This window comes from Lygodium microphyllum, chromosome 5, assembly GCF_053477565.2.
Source record: "Lygodium microphyllum isolate KBCC chromosome 5, Lygodium_microphyllum_v1.1.10, whole genome shotgun sequence".
Taxonomy (NCBI): Eukaryota; Viridiplantae; Streptophyta; class Polypodiopsida; order Schizaeales; family Lygodiaceae; genus Lygodium; species Lygodium microphyllum.
Window position 1 is genome coordinate 9,252,942 of NC_141139.1, and position 26,071 is coordinate 9,279,012.

The 26,071-nt window shown below is 39.5% G+C and overlaps 1 protein-coding gene across 3 annotated transcripts; it reads left to right on the forward strand.

Moving 5' to 3' along the window:
- Nucleotides 1-410: 410 nt before the first annotated feature.
- Nucleotides 411-21,724, forward strand: LOC148035501 (uncharacterized). Of its 3 annotated transcripts, XM_087677461.1 has the most exons (3): nt 413-2,713; nt 2,792-3,639; nt 21,281-21,724. In XM_087677461.1, exons 1-3 carry the CDS (start codon nt 1,384-1,386, stop codon nt 21,398-21,400), a joined length of 2,298 nt encoding a protein of 765 aa, XP_087533587.1. In that variant the 5' UTR covers nt 413-1,383; the 3' UTR covers nt 21,401-21,724. The 3 variants fall into 3 exon arrangements, with proteins under 3 accessions (XP_087533588.1, XP_087533587.1, XP_087533586.1); XM_087677462.1 differs by lacking the exon at nt 21,281-21,724 and adding an exon at nt 4,616-5,044 and having other exon boundaries at nt 411-3,639; XM_087677460.1 differs by having other exon boundaries at nt 417-3,639.
- The last annotated feature ends 4,347 nt before the right edge of the window (nt 21,725-26,071 follow it).

The following is a 26,071-nucleotide window of genomic DNA, read 5'->3' on the forward strand; positions in this document are numbered from 1 at the left end:
AAAGCTTTTCCGTCCTGTCAATGTTATTTCAAGTGTTATGGAATTTTACCTTCAAATCAACATTCCATAAATACTTTTTCTTCTCCTGGAAACCTCTGTCAATTCCGAAACGGAGAAAAAAACAAAAAATCTGTGTTCTTTGTCCCCCGTGGTTAAAAAAAATTAGAAGAAGAAGATCAAAGCCACCCACTATAATTTCCCTGCACCGACTCCGAGCCCCTCTTTATTCTTTTTTTGTGAAGGTTTTATTATTATTTCTTAAGAATCTCAGTAGATACATCTTATTACGTTTCTCAAATGTTATTTTTTAAAATGAAGGTTGCATCATCATATTTCTCTGTCGTTAAAAAACACAAAACCTTATCCTCTGTGGGTGGGGAGCCTAAAGCAGATACTCTGCTACAGCCATGATGAGAGAGAGAGAGAGAGAGAGAGAGAGAGAGAGAGAGAGGCCCAGACTAAGCTGTTGTTACTCGGGTTGAAAGTCCAGCCTCGAGAACTTCCAAAACCCAGAAAAAAGCAAAGAGAGATTAAGGAGCGGTACTTTCTCGCATCAACCCATTCCATCCTTTTCTGTGTGTTTGGATGTGACATTGGCATGCAAATTCCTCTCTCTGTCTGTCTGTCTGCCCATCTCTCTCTCGTTGCGGGGATGAAGGCATTGAGGCAAGCCTCAAGGCAAGGCAGCCACCCTCCGGTTCATCAAGTCACGTCAAGAAATTCCACTTTGGGTATCCAACAAAACCCATCATCAATCGAAGAGGGTCCCTTTAGGAGTTCTCTGGAAAACCTTAAAATATTATCCTCCAATTGCTTCATTTCATTCATTTCTTCGTATTATTCAAATGTCTCCTCTTCTAAGAGAATCATTTATTGGACTCTACAGCTGGGAACAAAATGCTGTGGGTTATGAGTCGTGACTTGTGAGTAATCCCAAAGCTACCTATAAAAAGGAGATTCTCACTTTGGCTTTGCTTCTGACATTGTTTCCTGGTGAGGGGATTCAACAAAGGTTCTCTCAATCAGCCAAAAGTAGCAGATGTAGCACAGGGCAGACATATGCCACCGGTCTATTGCCTTCTCCTCTATTCATCAAGGTGTATGGATATAATGACATTATGCTTTCACCAGCCTCTGCTCTTGAACTGTGAACAGAACTCCCTTGCTGCTTATATATCATTAATAGACAGAGGACTCTGTGGTCTGTTTGCTCTTTTGCAAAGATTCGAAAGATCCAACAGTGACTAAGTGTATTGAGCAGGCTTTCTCTGCTTTACATGTGCATAATTCTCAGCTCAACACCTGCACCTTGTCGATTTGTGCAACTTCTCAGATTAGCCTAACTTGTATTATTTTGGAGTTATTTTTGGTTCTTTTCTGGCTATGGGACTGTGCGCCAACACTAGTCGTCGCAACTCGAATCACATACCATGGAGGGAGATGTACACCAGTGCAGCAGCAGGATACCAGTCCTCAATCCCTCCATACATGCAGCAAATCACCCCTCATCGGAGGTCTCGATCTTTTAGCCAGGAGTACATCATTTCCTCTCACCATGACCATTCCTTTTCATTGCATAGATTGCACCAACTATCATATCACAGCGAAGAAGATGCACCCAAGTCTCGGGCGTTTTCTTCTCTCAGAAGTAAAAGCCCATCAGTGATTTCAGAAGAGCAGCCATTTCCTTCGGTTCCTTTACAAAACAAGAAGACATCTCCTAAATTGAAGGCTACCATGTCTTTGCCTGCTAACACAATTCTTCCCAATATTGCCTCGGCTTCTTTTCACAGCGCCCCATCTTCGCTTCGGCCTTCTGATGCAAAGCCAGAAGACATGGATGATAAGGGGCCTTGGACATTAAATCCACGGCATTTCCAGCTAGCAATGTATGTGGCCATGGCTCATGCAATCTTGGGTGCTCTGATTTTACTCCTATATGGTGTGTGGGTTCTTTTGGATGATTACAGGAAGCCAATCCAATGGGCAGTCCTATGTTCAATGCCATTGCGAGAGGTCCAGAGAGTGATGGTGAACTTCTGGGAGAAGCCTCTAAAGCAGGGCTTTCTTCAGACCGTGTGGGCAGTACCTGCTGCATTATTTAAAGCCTTGATTGGAACAATGATGGATGCAAGGATTGGTCTTCATTACCTTCAAGGGAAAGGTCCTTTGAAGCTTACCAGAAAAGTATGCTTCTCTACTTTGATGCAGTGGCTTGTCTCATTTGCTTTCTTTACTCTCGGGTGTGAGTTTTTGGGCCCTGCATCTCTTGCCACTGCTGCCTTTGTGGGTATGCTGGTATATGCTGCAGGCACCAGTCTTGGCATCATGGCACCTCTGTCCGGACACCTTGACGTTCAAGCCACTTGGTCTATGCTCTCTGCAAAGCACAGTAAACTCCAAAATGGGTCTAAAATGAGATGGCTTTGGACACTTAGGCCGATTCTTCGTTTCTTTGAGCTTGTCAATACTCGCATGACCAGTGGGTTTCTTGGAAGCTTGCACTTTGTCGTAGCACTCTTTCTAATTTCCATGATGATTATTGGGTCTCTTGCTGGTCTTGTTCTTTTCTCATACAAGGTTGGGATAGAAGGAAAGGATGCAGTGGTGGCCGTCAAAGCACATATTCAGAGAAGTAACTATGCGGAGAAAGTTGGTCTAAAGCAGTGGATTGAGGACAACAATGTTCCTGATCTGATCGAAACATATGCAGGTAGAGCGTATGGCACTGTGTCAGATCAAATAGATGGATTTGCTTCCCAGTATAACTTGACTGACCTTGTGAAGGCAGGCAAAAAATACATCCGCAGTCTCTCTAGGCGACATACATTTGGTGAGAACATCTCTGAGATTTCTTTCTTCCAAGTAGGGCCCTCGCCTTTGCTTTTGGAGAAGCTGCAATCTGCAAGGTCCAAATTCGGTGAGTACGATTTCAAAGGTGTTTACTTTGAGCTGGAGCAAGCGACTATGCTTGTATTGGAACATCTTCACATTTCAAGGGAGGACTTGATAGATAAAACAAGGCAGTTAGGCAAGAGATGGTTGGACATAGGAAAGCAAGTGGCTGCAGGTGGTTCAACTGTTCTTGCTGGAAGCATTTACCTGCTGATTTCTATAAGTTACTCTGTCGCATCTGGAGCAGCTGAAGTCCTCAATTTTGTCATGCAGATGGTTGTTTTCTTTTCTGTTTTGTATTACCTTATTGTTTCACAAACCGGTGGCGTTATGCAGCAAGTGCTTGGCATGGCACCTTTATCCGAATCCACAAGGATCCGTTGTGCCACTGTGTTAGAAGAGACTGTGAGCACTGTTCTATTATCAAGGGCAAAGGCAGCAGTTTTTCAGGCCGCTTTCACATGGCTCTTATTTCGGTTTTTCAACATTCACTTCCTATACATGTCAACACTGCTAGCTTTCATCAGTGCATTGCTATCCTTACCATGCTGGTTTCAAGTATCATCCCTTTTGGGAGGGGTTCAACTAGCAGTTGAAAGAAGATATGTGCAGTCAGTTCTATTAATGGTGGTTCACATGGGTGTTGTTCGTTGTGGAGTTTCAGCAATCCACAAAGGGGGTCCAAGCCATTTCACAGGAATAAGCCTTGCAGTTGGGGTGGTGCTGTTTTGGCCTTCTCCAGAGGTAAGTGCTCCATTATTGTCCGGAAAAGTGTGCATTAAGTGTGGTTTAATAATCTGAAAGTAGGCACCAGTGCTGCAACCCTTCTTGATCGTTAGTTGCATATAATAATACATTGCATAGTTCCACCCGGAAGGCTTCATTTGAGGTTGTGGAGGGTGGCAAGAAAGTATCTCCTATTTTGTACACTAAGGATAAGATCTTTGAGGTTGATTGTTATGTGGACAACATGGATGCAACCTATGAGAAGGTTAAGTATACACTTTAGAGATCAGAGGGAAAAGCAAAAGAGAGTAGTTGTTCGCCATAGACGTGCTTTGTAGCAAACGACGATTATGTATTGTTGTGTTTTGAAAAGGCAAGGCTGAAAAAGATAAAATACAAAGAGAGATTGTATCTAGAGCTGAGTATGCATTATTATGGGCCCTTCCAAGTGTTGGAGAAGATCAGTGATGTCGCTTTTAGGTTGAAATTGTCTCTACACTAACGAATACACAAACCTTTTCCACCCATCATCATGGAAAAACCAAACCTAAAGTCAAAACATGCACGTTAGTTCAAAATTAGTAAATCTTTATGTTGTTCGTCCTTCTACTTACACTCCTTTTTCATTGAAGACATCCTTCCATGTTGGTCCGTCCTCTTCCAACCCTTCAAAGGGTACAATCAATAAAAAGACAGGACACCATATTGTTGAATATCGTAAACGCATTGCATTGGAGGAGTCTAGTCTTGCTATCACATATGAGACCACAAACTGTACTTAGTTTTAGGAGTATACTTTTTTCATTCAATATCAATATATTCATTGTATTCATGATAATTGTTTTTCTATCATTGATGGAGCTTCTACTTTGTATTTGGATAGTTGTGCATCCAAGCACATTGAGCATTATTTTTCTCTCTCTCTCATGCTGAGGGGGCACATTCATGTGCCAACAATACCTCTTATGCAATTAAAGGCATTGGTCGTGTGTAGGTTATCGCTGTTTTGGACACTCTTTGACCTTGCACAATGTTCTCTACATGCTGAACATCAAGAAAAATCTTATTTCTATTTCAGCCATTGCAACTTCAGGATTTCACGTCATTTTTAATGGTCCTTGATATGCGGTATATGATGATCAAGTTTCTCCTTCCATTGTCTTGACATGTATACTCACTAAAGGTTTCTATCATCTTGATACGTATGATGATCAACTTGCTGAAAATTCTATTGATGATGCCTATTAACAAAAGAATCCTTTCAAGATACACATGTATGGCATTAGAAGCTTGGCCACATAAATTATTGATCATTGATGAAGCTCCATTCTGAGGATATGGTTAGAGATCTTCCAAAAATCCACTTGCCATTGAATCACATTTGTAAAGGTTACTTAGTGAGATGTATCGATTTTCTTTTTTTTAAGGATTTTCATGTTCATTCTATCACGAGGACATGTATTTTTGAAACCTCTCTTAATATGTGGATAAATTTTAATCACATGGCTAAGTAAATGCTGCATATGTGAAGTGTAATTGGGGTTAGAGTAAATTTATGACCTCGAGATCTGAGGAAATTACGGGATATCAAAGGCAAAAGTTGCTATATAAGTTATGCTGCACAGGTGCTTGGTGGTATCTGGTGCCAATTTTGGCCTAGGTCATTCATTTAGCTATTAAGTGTCAGTTGTTTTGGTGATATTAGAGAAGTGATGTTTAATAGTACCTAATACCAATTTGATGGTCAAAGATGGTGTAGAGACATCGGGAATGGAAGTTGCCGAGTCAATTTAATTACTGGCTAGTCAGATTAATTTTTTGGACATTGAAATAATTATTAGATTAATTTTCAGTATTTAAAGACAGAAAATTAATATTTAATTATGGATAATGATAAAAACCTATTTGAAAAAATTGTCACTTATAAAAAATGTTCATGCAAGACTAAAAAACGTCTTTAGAGGTTAGAAAGAGGCACTTTAGTGTATTCAGCTAGCAAGTGAGATAAGAGGTGACTATTGGAGAGCAAGGAGAGGCTGCTGGTGTGATTTACAGCCACTAGGAACTGGTCCTATAGCATGTGAGAACAATTTGGAGCCCTCCAAGAGTAGGTGACAACAACCCAAGGTCCTTTTGGTGCAAATAACAACATATAGAAGGGGGTAGCAGTTTGTTTGGTGGTCCTAAGCTGTAGGTGATAGCTTTCATGGCTTTTTGACAAGGCAGTAACAATAGATGACTAATTTTCTTCAGTTGTTCACAAAGAAAGTCTGAATTTTTTCTCTCTTGAGTATTCTCTCTCATTTTCTATCCTTTCTACAAGCTTGCTTTGAAGATTACAGCATTGAGATCACCAAGACTGAGAAATTTCAGATATCTCTGCTATAAACCTTAATTTGTAGTAGAAATTAGGGTTTAACAGTAGCCTCGAGAAGTGTGCTAGAAATTGGAGGCTTCAAGACTTGGATTCAGTAGGATTGAAGCTATTTTCAGCCAAATTCAAGTGGAGAGACTAGCAAATCAGTGAATTTGGGGCATTTTCTATCTCCATCAAAGTGGGTGAAGGCCAATTGATTACCCGAATCAAGGGGCAAATTAGATTGAAGACTTGCTAGTCATTTTGGATAGCAAGGGAAGTTGGAATACCAAAAGGGATTGGGAAAATTCCATTGTACATCAACTTATTCTTTGAGTTAAAGAGATATTGAAAGGAGTGCCAGTTTTGGGGCCAACAAGGTGTCCATTGTCCAAGATTGCGAGATTGCATTTCTCAGTTTTGTAATAAATATTGTTGTTGTAACTAAGTTGTAATCAGGGAATTACCACCCATCCGCAGAAGGAAGGCTAGTTTCATATTCTCCATCTATTTTGCATCTTCTTCACAGTGATGTTTGTGGTCCTATGTGGACCAAATCTCATGGTGGATTTCTCTATTTTGTCACCTTTATTAATGACAAATCCTGAGTCACTTGGTTATATTGGTTGAAGTCTATGTTTGAAGTCTTCTCTTGCTTCAAGACTTTATTTCCATGGTGAAGAATCAAAGTATCTTTTCCATTCGGACCCTTTGCACCGATTGAGGGGGGGTTTTGTTTTGGTTCGATGCTACTCTTTGTGCCGCTTATGTTTTGAACAGGTGTCCCACAAGAGCTCTACGCAACATCACTCCTTATGAGGCATGGACTAGCTCCAAGCTTTCTCTCTCTCATAAGAGGACTCTTGGTTCATTAGCCCATGCTCATGTACCTTCTCAAAAAAGGCACAAGTTGAATGATAAGGCTGTTTGCTGCATTTTTATTGGATATAGTGCTGAAAGCAAAGGGTACTAGCTTTATCAACCCTCTATAAGCAAGGTTATTGTCAACCGAGATGTTAACTTTGCTAAAAGTGTTAGCAGAGTATGTCAGCTCATGTGTGAGTCTGAGCATGTTTTATGGCTGGGCACATTATGTAGATATTTTAGGCATCTTTATTGTGTAGCATTTTATGCTTTGGGGCATTTATTGTTGCCAGCCTGCTGGCCAACGTGACATATTTTATGGCATTATTCATGCCTATATATATTTTGGGCTCCTCCTCTTCAGTCAGTTCAGTTCACCACATGGAGGTTCCATAGAGAGAGGAGCTAGTGCCGGTGCCCACGTAACCAGTGACTCATTGTTGTATGCGACAATCTTGTGTCTAGTATATGGATTCCATTTCCTGAGCATACATCTGAGTTCTCATCTGTATTATGTTATTTCTTTTCTTTTCTCTTTTGTCTTGTGTTTCAGCAGTTTATTACAGCATATGTTTATGCTTCCATTGCTACTCCACTTTTGACAAAAAGTGCTTCTCATTCCTTGTTGGATGATAAAAAACAACCTATTATTTATGCTTCAAACATTTTTGACAAGCTACTACCACTTTTCCATAATAGTCCCATGACTGATTCTTCTACTCAGCCTTTGTTTCCACTATCTACAGATGCATTACAGTAGCCTATTCAACTTGATTTACAGCTACAATAGTGGTATGATACATTGTCCTATAACAATCCATTATTCATGATCAATCTAAAAGTCCCCCTGTTGGCTACTAGACACTCTTAAAGACAGCAAGCAACCTCTTCCTTTGGCTTCTCACACACGAGCCTCCACTTGCAAGGAACAATGTAGTTTTCTTGCATGTGCATTGGTGGCTATAACATGCAATGAAGGCCTTTATGCTATCAAGATACTTTTTCCCATGATTGTTGGGTGGAAGCAATGAAGGCATTGATTCCATCCACCAGGATGACACTTGGGAGCTATGCGACTCGTCTCACGACAAGCATGCAATAGGTATCAAATGGGTTTATAAAGTTAAAAGAAAGTTGGATGGTTCTATTGACAAGGACAAAGGCCGCCTTGTTGCTAAGGGCTATGCCTAGCAGCAAGGAATCACGACTTTGAGAAGACTTTTGCTCCTATCTATCGCATCACTACTATCAAGAGTATTATTGTCCTTGCTGTCCACTTTCATTGGGAGGTGCATTAGCTAGACATTAAGAGATCGTTTCTCCATAGATATCTCGTTGAAGAGATATATATTTCTTAGCCTCCAGGATTTGAAGTTAGAGGCTCCAAGCACAAAGTTTGTCACCTCGAGAAGGCATTGTATGGTTTAAAGCAAGCTCCATGGGCTTGGTTTGCCCGCATACATTCTCATCTATTGCAGCTTGGTTTTTAGAATGGTCCTACTCAGGTTACTATTTACATACAACAGCAAGGACCCGATTTTATTCTTCTACTATTTTATGTTGATGACATGCTTATCATCGAGATCAATGCTAGTCAAATTACAGCATCCAAGGCCAATTTACTCAACAGACCTTTGCCATGATAGATCTTGGTATACTTGACTATTACTTGTATATCCAATTTGCTACCATTTAGGGGGGCATCATCATGACACAGTCCAAGTATATTGGACATCTTCTTCAATGCTTTTAGTTTGAGGACTACAAGTCTTTGTCTGCTCCTTTGGAGCCTAGTTTCAAATTCACTTCTGATGATGGTAGTAGATCCTTTGATACTACTTTACATCAACAAGCTATTGGATGTTTAATTTATCTGTGTCACATAAGTTCGATCTTCAATTTACTATCTCCCAATTGAGCAAGTTTGTGCATAGCCCTTCGGTACTTCATTGGCAAGCAATGAAGCGCGTCTTTCGGTATTTAAAAGGCACCTAGGATCTTGGCCTTTTCTACAAGGTTGATTCTTTATTCTCTTTGCATGGATATTCTGACAGTGATTGGGCTAGATGTGCAGATTCTCGTCTCTCTCATAGTGGCAATTGCTGCTTCTTGGGTACATCTCTTATTTCTTGGTTTAACAAGAAACAAACGACAGTTGCTACTTCCAGTTATGAAATTGAGTATAGAGCAGCATTTAAAGCCATAGTGGAGTGTGTTTGGCTCTATAAGCTACTTGCAAATCTTCATGTGCACCAAACAACTGCGACACTTATCTACTCTGAAGTCTGATAGCTAGAGTACTTTGACCATTGCGCGGAACCTAGTGTTTCATGTCCACACAAAGCATATAGAAGTTCATTACCATTATGTTTGTGAGTGGATATCAGCGGGAGAAATAGAGTTGTCTTACATACTCATTGAAGACAAATTGCAAATCTTTTTATGAAGGCCCTTCCTCAATCAAAGTTCCATGCTTTTCAACAAGCCTTGAACTTGATTCCATTTATACCATTATCTGTCATACTTTGTATTGTCATAGGTTACTATATCCACTTGGGTGTACTTGTGTACCTTGCACCAAAGTAGTAGGAATAGTCTGAAAGTAAGGGACATACTCAGGATCTATTTCTCTAAGAGGGGCCCCATCCTTAACGGAGGTCTCGATGGCCCTACAATATTATCAGATTTAAGCGCAATATCTAAAGGGAAAGAATCAAATATACCTTCTTCGAGTAGTTGTTGTTTAATTGCTATCTTTCTATCAAGATCTCCACTCTTCTTGGCTCTGTGAGCCATGATAAGTTGCGGCTCCTCGTCTATGATAGGATAAGGATATGTCATACTTTGTATTGTCATAGGTTGCTATATCCACTTGGGTGTACTTGTGTACCTTGCATTAGAGTAGTAGGATTAGTTTGAAAGTAAGGGACATACTCAGGATCCGAGACACAGTAGGCTGCCTTTGAATGTGTCTAGCAGCAGCAAACACAACCAATGATGGTTGAATCAGTGACAGGCAGTAGATGATGCTTTAGAGCTGACGTGGCAGGCAAGGCAGAATAGTCTGCAGCAAAATGCAGCTGTCAGGATATCGTGGACAGCAGGGCAGCAGTAGATCAGGCTGCATGACAGCAGTAGGAGGTGAGAAATCAGTAAATGCAGGCTGAACAGCAATCTGCAGTAGTCGCCAGCCAGTAGACAGTCGATGGTAGGCTCCATGGAATCAGTCCCAAACAGTAGTAGAGGGCTAGAAGATAGGCACCAGATGGTAGACAACAGTGGGCAACAACTTGGCTCAAATATGCTCCACGTATGGGGTGTGGATAGTAGAGATATGGCACCTACAAATTGTGAAAATGGGATTGAGGCTAAGTGGTGGGTAGGGTGGTTATTTATAAATGGCTAGGTCCTCTAAAGTCCCAAATTAGGGCTTGGCTTATGGGACACAGACACTCTCTAGGAACACATTTCTTTAAATGAAAGTTTTGGTAATTTTATTAATTAAGCTTATTTTGGGGCTGTTTTAAGTGGCTAATTAGCATACAATGTATTTTTATCTCAACCATTTGTAATTGTGACATTGTGTTTGTCTATCATTTTATTAATCCTAGATACCTTAGTGTAAACGCCCCGAACAACGTAGTATGCTTAACAATTATGATATTTGCTTGTTTTCGAGATTTAATATAAAAGAGAATGAACACTTAAAGCTAAAAATGAAAATTACTCACAAAATTACAGCCATGAAAATGTAAAAGTAATGGAGACAAGATTGAGGGTTGAAGATGGGCAATATACCCCTCCCCCCCCCCCGAAGGAATGTATTTCTGCGCAACCCAAGTCCCTTAGGGAAGAGCTTAGTTACAATCAACCTGAGAGTGAGGAGAAGTAATTCTCACTCTCACAAAATCATGCAAAGATATACAAACACACATGCATTATCTATTATGCAATGATAAGAACTGATTTCTTTACAGTATGAGAGAAGAAAGAGGGGAAATCAGCCTTTCTCCATCGTTGATCAGCAGTACATGGATAGGGCTTGCTTCTTGTTGCTAAAATGGAAGAAAGAGCTCGAGAAGGAGGTGCTGTAATGAATTTATAGGCTTGCTGTCCTGTAAAACAGCAGTGATAGAAGAGGGAATATGGAGGAATTTGATAATGGAGAAGTGGGGGATGACGATGGGGATGGATGGGACCAGTTTCTGGCTATTTGTGGATGCTGTACATAAGCTTACAGCAAAGAAAAATGATGCTGAATGAAGAAAAACGAGCTCTTATTTATAGGAGAGGGAAGAGCTAGTACAAAAGGGGAAAGTGGCGTAGCACAAGACAAGTGTCCAGCCACATGTCATGAGATGTGACAAGTGATGGGACACTTGGAAACTTGTGTGACAAGTGTCTTGACACTTGTCTCTTCTCTATGGCCTTCCTTTTTGGGTTGAATACTGTCAAGAATAGAAACAACCAAATTTAGTAAGCACAGTCAGAGTACAAAATTTACTATTTTTAGAATGACATCCCTATTTTTTAGGACTAGCATTTTTAGGCTAATTCGAGGCTCCTAAAATTTAGGGACCCCCCAATATGGGTGTCATATGAAAGCTTTTTTTGTGTACATCGCAAAAACGGTGCCAGAATCTTCATGTGACTTTCCTATGCAAAGAAATGTGCATTTCAAGCTTTTAGTCCATACATGCACATTGTACAAGCATTTCATGATCATGCCATCTTGTTGATTATAACTGTTTGTTCTGGTGGATCTAGCCCACACTTCAAGGCATCAATCCTTTCTGTGTGCGAGTCTAACCCTGATATGCGTGAGTTCTGGTCACAAGCGCCCAATCGGGCCATATAGGTGGAAGTGTGAACTATCTTTTCTCTAACCCACCGCGTGGGTCCACCATAACCTGTGACCACTCATCAGTGGCCAGCTCCAATGCACTTTTCTTTATATCTAATTAGTGCAAAGAAAACAAATTTAATAAATCATTATATAGACAAATTAATGAAAAAGGATACAAATTCTGTTTCTATAGAGTTGTGACAGCCCTCTGGCTTTTATTTAGCTGTCCTCAGCTGAAAAGCTTTTTGATATGGCTGAAGAATGTTTGGGTAATCCTTCATGAATTTTTCATCTATCCACTGTGCATCTGTTGTGGGTAGATTCTTGAATTTTAGTAAGAATTTTCGTGTCACAAGGCCACTTCTCATGGTTAGATCCTTGTGAAACAAAATTTGTTCAGGTTCCAAGAGTTGCTCTGTTTCTTCAACTTTTGGGGGATCTTCAGTAATGGGTTCCTTTGGTTCTAGTCCTATGTAAGGTTTTAGCAAACTTACATGAAAAGCATTGTGTATTTTCCAATGAGCAAGAAGCTTAAGTCGATAAGAAACTTCATTTATTTTCTCAATCACTTTGAAGGGTCCAAAGTATCTACTAGAGAGCTTTGGAAAAGATGAATTTTGACCGGAACCTTGTTTGAGCCTGCTTTTATCAAACTTTAGCAAGACATATTGACATTTTTTAAAAGCCAAAGGTCTTCTTCATTTATCTGCTTGCTTCTTTTGTCGCTCTTGGGCAACTTTGATAGTGGCTCGAACTTGATCCATTGCTGTTTTTAAATCTGAAGCAAACTCATCAGCAGCAAAAATCTTATCTTTAGTGCGAATAATTGGAGGAGGAATCACTTTACCCTGTACTATTTCATTTGGAGCTTTCCTTGTGGATGAGTGCACTGTATTGTTGTAAGCAAACTCCAATAATGGAAGATATTTCTCCCATTGTGACTTATGTTTACTAACATAAGCTTTCAACATATCCAAAAGAGTGAGATTCATCATCTCTGTTTGGCCGTCAGTTTGAAGATGAAAAGCTGAGGAGAACTTTAAAGTGGTTCCCAAATTCTCAAATAAAGCACGCCAAAAGTTACTTGTGAATTTGGAGTCTCTATTTGAAATGATCTCAGAAGGCATACCATGTAATTTGAAGATATGTTGAATGAAAAGTCTTGCAGCTTGTACGGATTTCAATGTTTTATGACATGGAATAAAATGTGATTGCTTGTTGAATCGATCAATTATGACCCAAATCATATCATGATCTTGAGGTGTTCTTGGAATACCTGAGATGAAATCCATTGTGATAGATTCCCATGGATCTTTGGGTAGTGGAAGAGATTGCAACAATCCTGGAGTCTTCTGCCTATCATACTTGGATTTTTGGCATACTAGACAAGCCTCAATGAAGTTATGTGTATCTCTTCGTAATGTTGGCCAATAAAAGTAGTGCTCAATTGCACTTAGAGTGGCTGCCCTCCCTCTATGCCCTGCATAAGGGGGTTCATGACTTTCTTTAAGCACCTTTTGTCGAACAGGAAGAGTGATACAAAGGCGATTGTTCATGAGAAGGTAATCGTCTTTGATGGAATAATCTGGATGAGAACCTCCTTGCTGTAAATTTGACCAAATTGCTGCAAAATCAGTATCTTCATCATAAGTATTCTTTATCGTTTGAAAATCTTCATGATGAGCCACTGTAATAGTTGCAATGCGAGGCACTCTAGAAAGTGCATCAGCAACTACATTTTGTTTCCCTGGAGTGTACATAATTTGAAAATAAAACATAGACAAGAAATTTTCCCATCTTGCATGTTTCTCCTGCAAATGCTTTTGAGTCTTGAAATACTTCAAGCTCTGATGATCAGTTTTAATAAGAAATTCATTGCCTAAAAGATAATGTTTCCATATCTTCAACGCATGAACCACTGCTAAGAGCTCATTTTCATAAATGTCATATCTTTTCTTCACATCGGCTTTCAAAGGCTACGACATGGCCTTTTTGATTTAGCACTGCATCAATACAATCACGCAAGCATCTGCTTTCACCACAAATGGTTTTACCAAATCTGGAATGATAAGAACAGGTCCAGAAGTAAGAGTTGTTTTCAGCCTTGTGAAGGCTGCCTTCTCTTTTTTCTTCCATTGGAAAGAGGTCTTCTTTGTAAGGTCATGAAGTGGAGAAGCCATATGTTCAAAATGCTTGATGAAGCGGCGGTAATAAGAGCATAAGCCAAGAAACGATCGCACCTCATGTACATCATGAAGATGAGGCCATTCTTGGATTATCTTGATCTTTTCAGGATCCATCTGAATCCCTTCAGAAGAGATGACATGCCCAAGGTAATTTATTTTATGCATGAAAAATTCACTCTTTTTACCATTTACCAAGAGTTGATTTTGTTGAAGTAATTGTAGAACAATCTCCAAGTGCTGATGATGCTCCTCTTCATTTTTGCTAAAGACAAGAATATCATCAAAGAAAGTACCGACATATTTTCGATGCTCTCTAAAGATGCACTCCATCATTCGATTAAAGGTGGCTGGTGCATTGGAATAATATCAATATGATAGTCTTCTGGCCTTTGTGGGGGTAGCTGATAAGGAAGATATTCTGAAAAACAATCTTTATACTTTTCCAAGAGCTGAAGTCGCTCTTGGTTTTCAGCATTTATATTATCTTTTATATCAATGATATAAAGCAAACAACATTGAACACAATCCTTAATTGCTCTAGAGACTTGCATATGGCTTACCATAGGTATGGTGTCTCCAGAAACTCCAGCTTGGATCTCGTACTTTTTGCCTTTGTTGGTGAGTTCTACCTTCTTTTTCTGAGAGAAGATGGTTGAATCTACTCTATGATTCCAGGGCATGCCAAGAATCACATCGTAACTATCAAGGTCTCCGATACAGAAAGTATCTTCGTCACTGTAGCCTTGAATTTGAAACTTGAGCTTGCCAATGTAGGGTGTCACAGTCTTCATTGTGTCACCTTTATCGGCATTTAAAGCTTGGCGAACTTCTGCCGGAGTGTCCATCTCTTCATTCTTTAATCCAAGCTCTTTAGCTAATTGCAAGGAAATGACATTTTTATTTGCTCCAAGATCTATCAAGAATAGTGCTTGCTTACCTTATAACTGTTCCCAAGCTTTTAATAATTTGCGAATCTCTGGAGTGTGAGTTGTGTTTGCAACTACATCACTGATAGCATTGATTTTTACTGGCGACTTAGGCTTGTTGTCAGAAACCTTGCTTTGTCCTTTGTTTGGACATTGCTTCGCTATGTGGCCTGTTTGTCCACATTTAAAGCACTTCCCTTCTTTTATGAAGCGTTGCTTTTCTTCTTCGGAAAGTTGCTTTGCTTGTGGGTATAGATTGGAGCGAAATTGAGGAGCATTAGGAGGTGCATAGGGCTTCATCTTCTTTTGATTTGATGGCTGCTTTTGCCACTGTTTTTGTCCTTCATTTGGGGCTGAATACTCCTCATCATCAGCTACTCTCTTCTTATCATTCTTTTGGAATGATTTGTTGCCATTGTGCTCCATTTCCCATGTCTCAGCATGGTCAATGAGTTCTTTGAGACTAGAACAATGATAATGATTAAGAGTAGTATGAAGTTTAAAATGCAAACCTCCTTGAAACTTCCTAAGCTTTTCCGAACTGTTGATCTTCTTGAAATGTGGACCTTCAAAAGTAGCTCCCAAAATCTCTTGGTATAGTCATCAAGTGACTCATTTTTCCTTTGCCAAAGCTGATCCCATTCCATTTTTACATCTCTTTTGAAATGAACAGGAAGAAATTGGCTTTGTATCATGCGAACAAAGGACCGCCATGATTTTGGGATAGCATGATCATATTCCAACCTGTCCACTAAGTATGGGCTAAGTCGGTCAAATGTAAAGTTCCAAACTTAATCATTTCTTTTTCTTTATACTTGTTACGACCATATAAAATTTAAAATTGACGAATAAACTTCAGAAGAAGATCAGGATTTCGGGAACCATCATACATACTGAACTTGATCTTCTTTTCAAGTTGAGATAGTGACTTAGTCTTCTTCTTCTTCTTATGCCTTCGTCCATGCCTGGATCTTGAGGTTGAAGATGATGAAGTGCTTGATGGGGATGAAGATGGAGACGAGGGTGAAGAATGTTGACGCCTTTGGTGATGATGAGGTCTTCCACGAGAAGGGTGTGACTCTTCGTCACTAGAAGAGGGTCCATCAGAGTAGGCGCCAGATGACTTTGAAGAAGAGGATGAGCTTCAACGCGATCTCTTTTTTTGTCTTGAAGTAGAATGGGATTGCCTCTTAGAAGTAGTTGGACTTCTTGATCGGCTCCTTTCATTGGTATGGCTTTGTCTCCTTGAAGCAGATGGGCTTCTTTCCTTGAATTCTTTGGGATTCTCAACTTTTTCTAGTTTGAGAAGTTGCTCACGAATTTGCTGATTCTCCTCTCTAAGACTTTGAATGGCTTGAAGGATAGCACTTGACTGATCCATTGAGACTCTAAGAAAAATATGCTCAAGCACTCAATGCAAGGGCTGAAAACAAACAAACTTATAATTGTAAGCACTACCAGTACTGGGGTGAGGACCGAGCCAAAGCTCTGATACCACTGTAAATGCCTCGAACAACGTAGTATGCTTAACAATTATGATATTCGCTTGTTTTCGAGATTTAATATAAAAGAGAATGAACACTTAAAGATAAAAATGAAAATTACTCACAAAATTACAGCCATGAAAATGTAAAAGTAATGGAGACAAGATTGAGGGTTGAAGATGGGCAAAAAGAAATGTATTTCTGCTCAACCCAAGTCCCTTAGGGAAGAGCTTAGTTACAATCAACCTGAGAGTGAGGAGAAGTAATTCTCACTCTCACAAAATCATGCAAAGATGTACAAACACACATGCATTATCTATTATGTAATGATAAGAACTGATTTCTTTACAGTATGAGAGAAGAAAGAGGGAAAATCAGCCTTTCTCCATCGTTGATCAGCAGTACATGGATAGGGCTTGCTTCTTGTTGCTAAAATGGAAGAAAGAGCTCGAGAAGGAGGTGCTGTAATGAATTTACAGGCTTGCTGTCCTGTAAAACAGCAGTGATAGAAGAGGGAATATGGAGGAATTTGATAATGGAGAAGTGGGGAATGATGATGGGGATGGATGGGACCAGTTTCTGGCTATCTGTGGGTGCTGTACATGAGTTTACAGCAAAGAAAAATGATGCTGAATGAAGAAAAACGAGCTCTTATTTATAGGAGAGGGAAGAGCTAGTACAAAAGGGGAAAGTGGCGTAGCACAAGACAAGTGTCCAGCCACATGTCATGAGATGTGACAAGTGGTAGGACACTTGGAAACTTGTGTGACAAGTGTCTTGACACTCGTCTCTTCTCTATGGCCTTCCTTTTTGGGCTGAATACTGTCAAGAATAGAAACAACCAAATTTAGTAAGCACAGTCAGAGTACAAAATTTACTATTTTTACAATGACATCCCTATTTTTTAGGACTAGCATTTTTAGGCTAATTTGAGGCTCCTAAAATTTAGGGACCTCCTAAAATTTAGGGACCCCCCAATATGGGTGTCATATGAAAGCTTTTTCTGTGTATATCGTAAAAATGATATCAGAATCTTCATGTGACTTTCCTATGCAAAGAAATGTGCATTTCAAGCTTTCAGTCCACACATGCACATTGTACAAGCATTTCATGATCATGCCATCTTGTTGATTGTAACTGTCTGTTCTGGCGGATCTAGCCCACACTTCAAGGCATCAATCCTTTTTGTGTGCGAGTCTAACCCTGATATGCATGAGTTCTGGTCACAAGCGCCCAATCGGGCCATATAGGTGGAAGTGTAAACTATCTTTTCTCTAACCCACCGCGTGGGTCCACCATAACCTGTGACTACTCATCAGTGGCCAGCTCCAATGCACTTTTCTTTATATCTAATTAGTGCAAAGGAAACAAATTTAATAAATCATTATGTACACAAATTAATGAAAAAGGATACAAATTCTGTCTCTATAGAGTTGTGACACTTAGGTGGAGGTTAAACCACTACATTTCATTTCTGGTAGAGTGGACACTCTAATAGTAGGCGGGCTGACTTGGGTGGCCATATTTTGGGCTTTGACTAGCTTATTTGCCAGTTGTGGCATTAGTCGGTTATTTATAGCGAGTCCCCTTTACTCCACTTTCATCCGTCACTTGATTATTCTGCTAGCCCTCCTCATTCTTCTTCTTATTCTCCTGCCTCTATTAAGCACCCACACTGATGCTCTGAGCTACATTTTGGGGACTGATTGTTGCAGCCTTGTATCATTCAATCTTTTGTCAGTTTATTACTTCATTCTACTATGTTTCTCTTAGTCTCCTTGCTCTCTATTCAACACAAATCCATGGTGGTTTGGTGATCGTAGACCCAGAGAGTTGTATGACATTGTTGATGGAGCTCTTGGTGAGGGGTCTACTAGGCGAGCAGCCATGGAATAAATTATTGTCATGGAGACTAAATATCATAATTCTTGTTGTGGGAGGACCACAGTAGGCCAATATCCATTGGATTTTTCAGCAAATCAGAGCTATAGAGTTTGGGAGAGGTATTGAGGTCAAATATGTAGTTGCTAATATCCAAGTGTGGACATCAATATCTTCTAGACCTCATTAGATTGCTTTGGACTTTGTTGAAGAGAAGATTAGGTAGGGTCCTCTTTTAACCATCTATTTAGGTCAGACTCCAGAGATAGGCCTAGAAGACATGTCTCTTGGGGAGGTTCTCTACTTGTGTAGCTTCTACAATGAGGGAATGGCTTGCTTTTCTTGATTTATTGGTTGATTTACAGAAGAGACTTTAGGATATAAGGGGGGATTTGTACCATTATGGTGAGTATTGTGGAGAAGTACACCCAAAGTTGAGGACTACTTTAGACACCTCTCACACTAGTGAGAGTCTCAACCTTTTTAGTGCCGGAGGTAGGAGGAGGATAGACTTAGGAAAGAGGATTCGGATCAGTTGGAGTTCACAGGATGCTCTTGATATAGGATTAGAGTGGTGGCTCATTGTAACAAGAATCAGTATTAGACCCAATATGACGGATGGTTGGAGCTACTAGATTTATTAGGCAGGTCTAGTAGGCTTATTGGAACAGGCCTCTCCAAAGATTAGAGTGGGACCACAAGATGGGCTTGGAGAGCACATTCTAGACTCTAGAGAGACCCAAGGATGTCCCCTTTTTGGGTACACCACCAAATTGGGAAGGAGGATCTAGATGAGCTGGATTACAACACTACAAGATTGGATGATATCTTTAGACTTAGGAAGGTTTTGCTCTTTCTATGGTTAGTAGCACACAGGAGCCTAGCAGTTGGTGCTTGCCTTGGCTATGTTAGGGATCTAGTCACTTGGGATTGCTCATGGCTCAAGAAGTTTGGAGAAGAGCCCTCGGATGCCCACACTGTGTTATGAGGATGTTTAGGGAAGACATTCCTATCTCATCTCTGGTAAGCCCCTGCGCAAGATTGCCACACTAGATTTTTCACAATCAAAGTGGACTGAGGGGTGATGTCATATATGGGAGCTGATAGCTAGCACTATAGCTTGGTTTATTTGGACCGCTCGAGGTAGTCATGCTGTAGATTTACCGGATATCTCCATCGCACAGATTCTATGTTTGGATAGAGATTGTCCACGCTCTTCGTTGGAGGTGGGAGAGGCAATAGGGTAACTTGGAGACTATGAGGAGGACAGATGCTTTTCTCAAGCTCTGAGGTTTTCACACTCTCTTTCCTTTCCAGCCACACATGATGTGCCATTATAGGTCTCTCGGTTGGTTATTCTTTTAGGCTTTGCAATAGACTTCCCTTTCATTTCATATTTGTTTCTTTTTTGGAAGTCTGTTACAAGGCTAATGTGGAATCTGCCTTGGGATAGGGGTTGATGCACTTGGTCGATTTGGACTTCTTTGTCTCTTCAGCTCATTAGGTCTGTTCTTCCCCGATGTATTACAAGAGGATCATCTATCTGTAGTGGAGACAAGTCCTTACCTTCTACTAACTTTATTGCAGAAAGCTTCATGTGCCACTATGGTGCACATAGGATGCACTTGGAGAAGCTCATGCTGGTTTCCACTGGTCCGCTGCGAGACAGTATGATCTGTTAGATATGATCAATGCCCCACCCTCATTAGGTGCTACCAATGATCCATGGTGCTCAAAGTTGTAAGGCCCCCATTATGAGGAGAAGCCAAATGTGAGCCCGGACATTGGTTGAGTCCTGACTTGTATATCAGATGAGGTCTATGTGACCGGATGGCAAAAAGGTGACTGTTGTGGGTCTAATCTTTGGGTTAGACGGAGTGGTTAAGCTGGTAGCAACTCGAGGCACATTGCATTGAGTTGCGTGGTAAGGGAGTTAAAAGGGGCCCCTATTGTGGGGTCCGGGGGCCGCGGAAGCGGCCCCTGGCTGGGGGATCCCAGGGGGGCCAGCGGCCCCCCTGGCGGGGGTCCGGGGGCAGCGCCCCCGGCCCGATGGTAAAGGGAATATTCCCTGGAATATTCCCTGACCGACTAGTGGAGGCTCATATGGTAGGTCGGTCAGCAGGCCGACCTAACGACCTTCGCGGGCTATAAAAGCTAAACCCCTTCGCAGCCATCTCACACTCATCTTTCACCCAGTCAGAGTTATTGTTCCAGCTAGCCTTAAGCTCTTCACCTATCTTCTGTCTAGATCGCCATCTAAGCTTCACACAGTGGAAGCGCACGGGTGGACAGAGCCATCTTTGTATCAGTTGTTTGGAGTTAAAGAATTTTACTGATTCTCCTCTTATCTGTTGTGTACTCTCTATCTCTTTCTCAGATTCTGTTCGCTGCGCCGTGTAATATTTTACATGATCATATTACATGAGCAAGTGTGTGACATAGTTGGAAGTCCACACTATGTAGCTGGAAGACTCCAGTTCTTCTACAGCCTTTTCCCATTTCTGATGGTCTTGTGAAGTTTGTCCGTGGACTTTCTGACAGGTCTCCAAAGAATGAGAGTTTGTAGAGGGATTCTATCTTGCATGTGGATGCTGTAGTGCACATCTAAATGTCCTCAAGGTTATGAGAATAAGATGTATTGAGACAAACAACCCATCGGTTTTTAAGAGTTGTTTCAGTTTTAAAGCCTCGAACCAGTTCTTCTGTTTTTAATCAGCAACAACTCAAATCAGTTCACATGATGACTTTTGCAACCTGTGTTGTGGTTGTACAATTGCGTTTTACTTCTTTTTAAAAGCATACTATGCTGCAGGAGGCCAGGGATGGATGTGATACATGTGTTATTTTGCCAGTGGGAAAATCTGTTAAACTTTCTTTGAAAAAATCGCGTTTGTCTCCTGGAAAGGCCTATGGATTTATTCTGCATATTGTGCATTTCACTTGAATGCTGCATATTATGCACGTAAAAATAAGTCAGCAACAAGGTTTTGGCTTCTCTGTTTCAGTATCTATTGGATTTTTGCTGTTGGCAAGAGCTTGTCAGCCTTCAATTCATATAAACATCAAAGTTTGCAAACTTCTTGATACTTCTTTGCCTGTCTTTGTATGTTTTTCAGAAAGCGATCATGGGTCCTTTATTTATTACTCTTTTGGTAGCAATGAAGAACCTCTATCTGGAGTTTGTGCTCAATAATGACAAAGAAGGTTTAAAACAAGAGTTGATGACATCTAGCTGAAGTCCTACACTGTATACTGTTGATCCAGCCTTGCTTGCTAAAAGCTCTGACCAAATTAGTTCTGTTCTTCAGTACCCATCTTGCTCTTAGTGCACAACAAACACTTTATATCCATCAAGGATTATCAAGAAAGAGAGAGATCATATAATCCAGTACTGTGAATTGAGGCTAGTTAGATGCGAGAAGATTGTGATTCTACAGCAAATGAGATTGCAGATGTATGTCCAGAATGCTTCCTTCTTTTATCTCAGGTGTAAAACTGTGTATTGCTATATACATTGACTCTTGCATGTACTCTGTACAACCTTTTGCATAGTCTTACCAGATTTTGGCTATGTAACTCACTGTAGCCATGCGTCAGTTTGCCAAATCCTCACTATTTAGTATAGAAGATGTTGTCAAACGGTCTTTCTGAGGCAGCTCTCTGCATTACTCCAGCAGCCTCCAGGGTGAAAGTTTTGCTACAGAAAATATGTTCTTACTGGTAGTGGGTGTGCATCTGATGTCGTCATTCTTAAAGAAGGCATGCTATTGTTGGGATTCTCAGAGCTGAAACTCATTTGTATGCAGCAGAAAAATACTCGCAACATAAGACAGTGATGTGCAGAATTCAATTAGTTATGTAAGTTTTACAACTTGAAGCTTCAGCTATAAGAGAGAGAGAATCCAAATGTCACTTGTGAAAGCTATCAAAATTTTTGAAGTTACAATTCCAAAAGCAAACTTTTAGTTGCATTGACATTGTTTGAGAATTGTTACCATAAGAGAGTGAGAATCCAGATATCACTTGTGAAAGCTATCAAAATTTTTGAAGTCACAATTCAAAAAGCAAACTTTTGGTTGCATTGACATTGTTTGAGAATTGTTACCATATATGACTGAGGGTCAGATTTAGCTTGAATAGAATTGTGCTCAATTAAAATAACTTAGCTCAAACAGAAGTATTCTCAAATTGAGAATGTGTGAAGGCTGCTGTTTGGCCTTTTGCATAGTTGTAGGTATGAAAGGTACGATCCGGTATGGTACGATAAAATACAGTACTAAATGGTATCTTATGATTTTATAAGGTACGGTTCAGGATGGAAGCTACTAGAGCCCCACCTCACATATGTGTGCAAGCCACTCGAATCACCCTTGCTTGATGTCGAAGGGTACTAAATGACTATGTTCTCGCTGCCACTTACTCGAACTTCTCACCCATGAGCACGTTGACTACGAGTGTTATGAGTATTTGCTGTTATAAACTCTATAGAGCTCCACAAAGATCATTTTCTCCTCATCCACCTCTTGATGTATGCTTGGAAGAGTCTCTCTCATTAACTTGAATGTATCAACATTTACCTACACAATGCACATGAGATTGTAAATACTAAACTCTAAATTGTGAAGTATAAACTTTAAAGTTTAAAACAATAAATTTTAAATTGTATGTTTAAGTGTTTATTTGCTTTGGACTAACCATACTCATCATAGTCCTCATCATGTGTAAGTTAGTGCGGCAATAGCTAGCCACTCTTAATGTCGTAATCTTTGTGTGAATGCGAGAATAAGTACTTCAGTTTTTCTAACATGCATCTGAAGAGCTATATCGAGCTAGGACTCTCCATGCACTCTTTGATTTGCATAGCATCCTAGCTTTTTCAACATTGCATTGTGTTTATCTATGGAGATTACATGAGTCAAATATGCAAGCTGTTCCAAATGGAGCTCTTATCATCCATGGTCATTGGTGACTTGGAGACTAGATGTATCTCAATATTGGCCTTATGTATCCATGCTCATTTCTTTATTGTTTTTAAAATATGTGTATACTATTATCTCTGTGATTATTGTCCAAGCACGCGTGTTCACAATGCCATCGTGCAAGCATGTGTCTTCACCAATACCGCTTTAAAGAAGTGAATGAGAAGGTCCGTATATGTCATGAGAACGTATATTTTTGAAATCTCACTTAATATATGAATTAATTTTTAATCATATGGTTAAGAAAATGTTGCCCATGTGAGATGTAATTGGGATTAGAGTAAATTTTCGAGTGTGGGACTTCAGGAAATCACAGGATGTTAAATATAAAAGTTGCTATAAGTTATACTACATAGATACTTGGTGGTATTCGATGCTAGTTGTTGGTCTAGGTCATTGATTTGGCCATAAGTATTAATTGGTGATACTAGAGAAGTGGTGTTTAGTGATACCTAACATCAATTTGATGGTCAAAGATAACACAAAGACACTTGAGAATGAAAATTGCTTAGCCAATTTAATTATTGGTCAGTCCGATTATTTTTTAGGGCATTGAAATAATTATTAGATTAATTTTTATTATTTAAAGATAAAATTAATATTTGATTATGAATAATGCTGTAAAAACCATTTGAAAAGACTACTTGGATGAGATTTTGATATTCGAGTAGATTTTGGCACATAAGGAAAGAAAGGTTAAGGGTAAAGTTTTTTGGAGATGGTGAAATTTAAAATTATTCACCAATGAATGTCAAATGGATGGAAGAGCATGACTTGACAAACCATCCTTAGTTGTTGCAGCTTTATCTAGATGCCTTTGAATTAGAGTCAACTTTAGTTCAAGCTCCATCAGGTCTAGTAGAGCAAGGGTTTGGAGCATTGCATGATGCTCAAGGGAGAGGTAGCACTTCCACTCCTCCAGGTATGGACAACTCGTATGTAGTGGATCTTGGATATATTCAGGATGCATCAAAAGTACTGCAAAGATAGTATGTTTGCCATGAGCTCACTACTTTAGTGTACTAGTAACTACGAGATGTATGCAAATGAGTGAGAGTTTCATCGAAGCATGAAATTATACTTTTGTATAAGTTTATGATCAATTTAATATGAAATTTGCCCTAATTTTGAGACAAATTTTAATCCGTTTTAGCTTAATATTTTATTGAGAACCGTTTATGGTCACTTTTGTAATCAAATTTGCATTAGTTTTTGCATTGATTGTTGGTCAGTTTTTACAATGAGTTTGTGATCAGTTTGGGATCACATTTGTAACAGTTTGTGATCAGTTATCAGATTAGCAAAGTGATTAGTTTATGATCAAATTATGCTTAGTGTTCAATGGTTTACATCTGGTTTCATGAAAAATATCATATATTATGATGCCATTGTTTTAGCCATGGTTTATGCTTGGTTATGCTATCTTATGATTTGGTTTTGCCAAATGAGTTAAGCTCATGAGAAATAGACATGTCACATGATAATCTAACAATGTTTTTAGGATTCTTTATGAGTCTTATGTTATGTTATGATTGGCTTGTAATTTTTAGCATGTATTAGGCATATATAATGGTTGAGTAATAGTACGCAATGTTGTATTAACTATGATGCCTTGTGAAAAATTCAATCCACTATTTTACTTTTGATGCATGTGGTAGTGCAATTAAGGATGATTACAAGGATTTTTAAGGGGGAGGATTGCCACGGACATGTATTTTTGAAACCTCACTTAGTATGTGGATTAATTTTTAATCACACGGTTAAGTAAATATTGCACATGTGAGGTATAACTGGGATGAGAGTAAATTTATGAGCTCAAGACCTGAAAAAATCATGGGATGTCAAGGGTAAAAGCTGCTATAAGTTATGCCACACAGGTACTTGGTGGTATTTGGTGCCAATCGTTGGTCTAGGTCATTCATTTGGCCATAAGTATCAGTTTGGTGATACTAAAAAAGTAGTGTTTAATGGTACCTAATGCCAATCTGACAGTCAAAGATGGCATAGAGACACTTAAGAATAGAAGTTGTCTAGCTAATTTAATTATTGGCTAGTCATATTATTTCTCAAGGTATTGAAATAATTATTAGATTAATTTTTAATATTTAAAGATTAAAAATTAATACTAAATTATGGATAATGCTTGAAAAACTATTTGAAAAGGCTATCACTTTTCAAAAACGCATATACAAGATTGAAAAACGTTTTTAAAGATTGGAGATAGGCATTTTAGTGTATTCAACCTGCAAGAGAGAGCGAGGAGATGCTATTGGTCTGATTTGTAACCATTGGAGGACCTTTTGAAAATAGCAAGGGATAGGAGAAGACCAATTAACAACAGGTGACAACATCTATAAGTTGTTGAGACAGGGAAGAAGTAGTAAATGACTGATTTTCTTTAGTTCTTTGCATCTACAAGATGTTGAGACATGGCAATAACAGTAAATGTCAGATTTTCTTTAGTTCTCATAGAAAAAGTTTGAATTTTCTCTCTCCTTAGCATTCTCTCTCATTTCCTAGCTTTTTTACAGCCTTGCTCCAAAGGTTATAGCATTGAGATCACCAGAGACTGAGAAATTTTAGATTTCTCTGTTGTAAATCCTAATCTGTAGAGCAAAAAGTAGAGTTTAGCAGTAGCTTGGGGAAGAGTGCTAAAAATCGGAAGCTTCAAGACTTGGATTCAATAGGACTGAAGCTAATTTTAGTCAAATTCAAGTGGAGGGACTGGCAAATCAATGACTTTGGGCATTTTCCATTTCTATCAAAGCGAGTGAAGGCCAATTGATTGCCTGAATCAAGGGGTAAATTAGATTGAAGACTTATTGGTCATTTTGGATAGCAGGGGAGTTGGAACACTAAAAGGGGCACCAATTTTGGGGCCAATAGGGTGTCCATTGTCCAAGATTGTAAGTCACAACAATGACAATG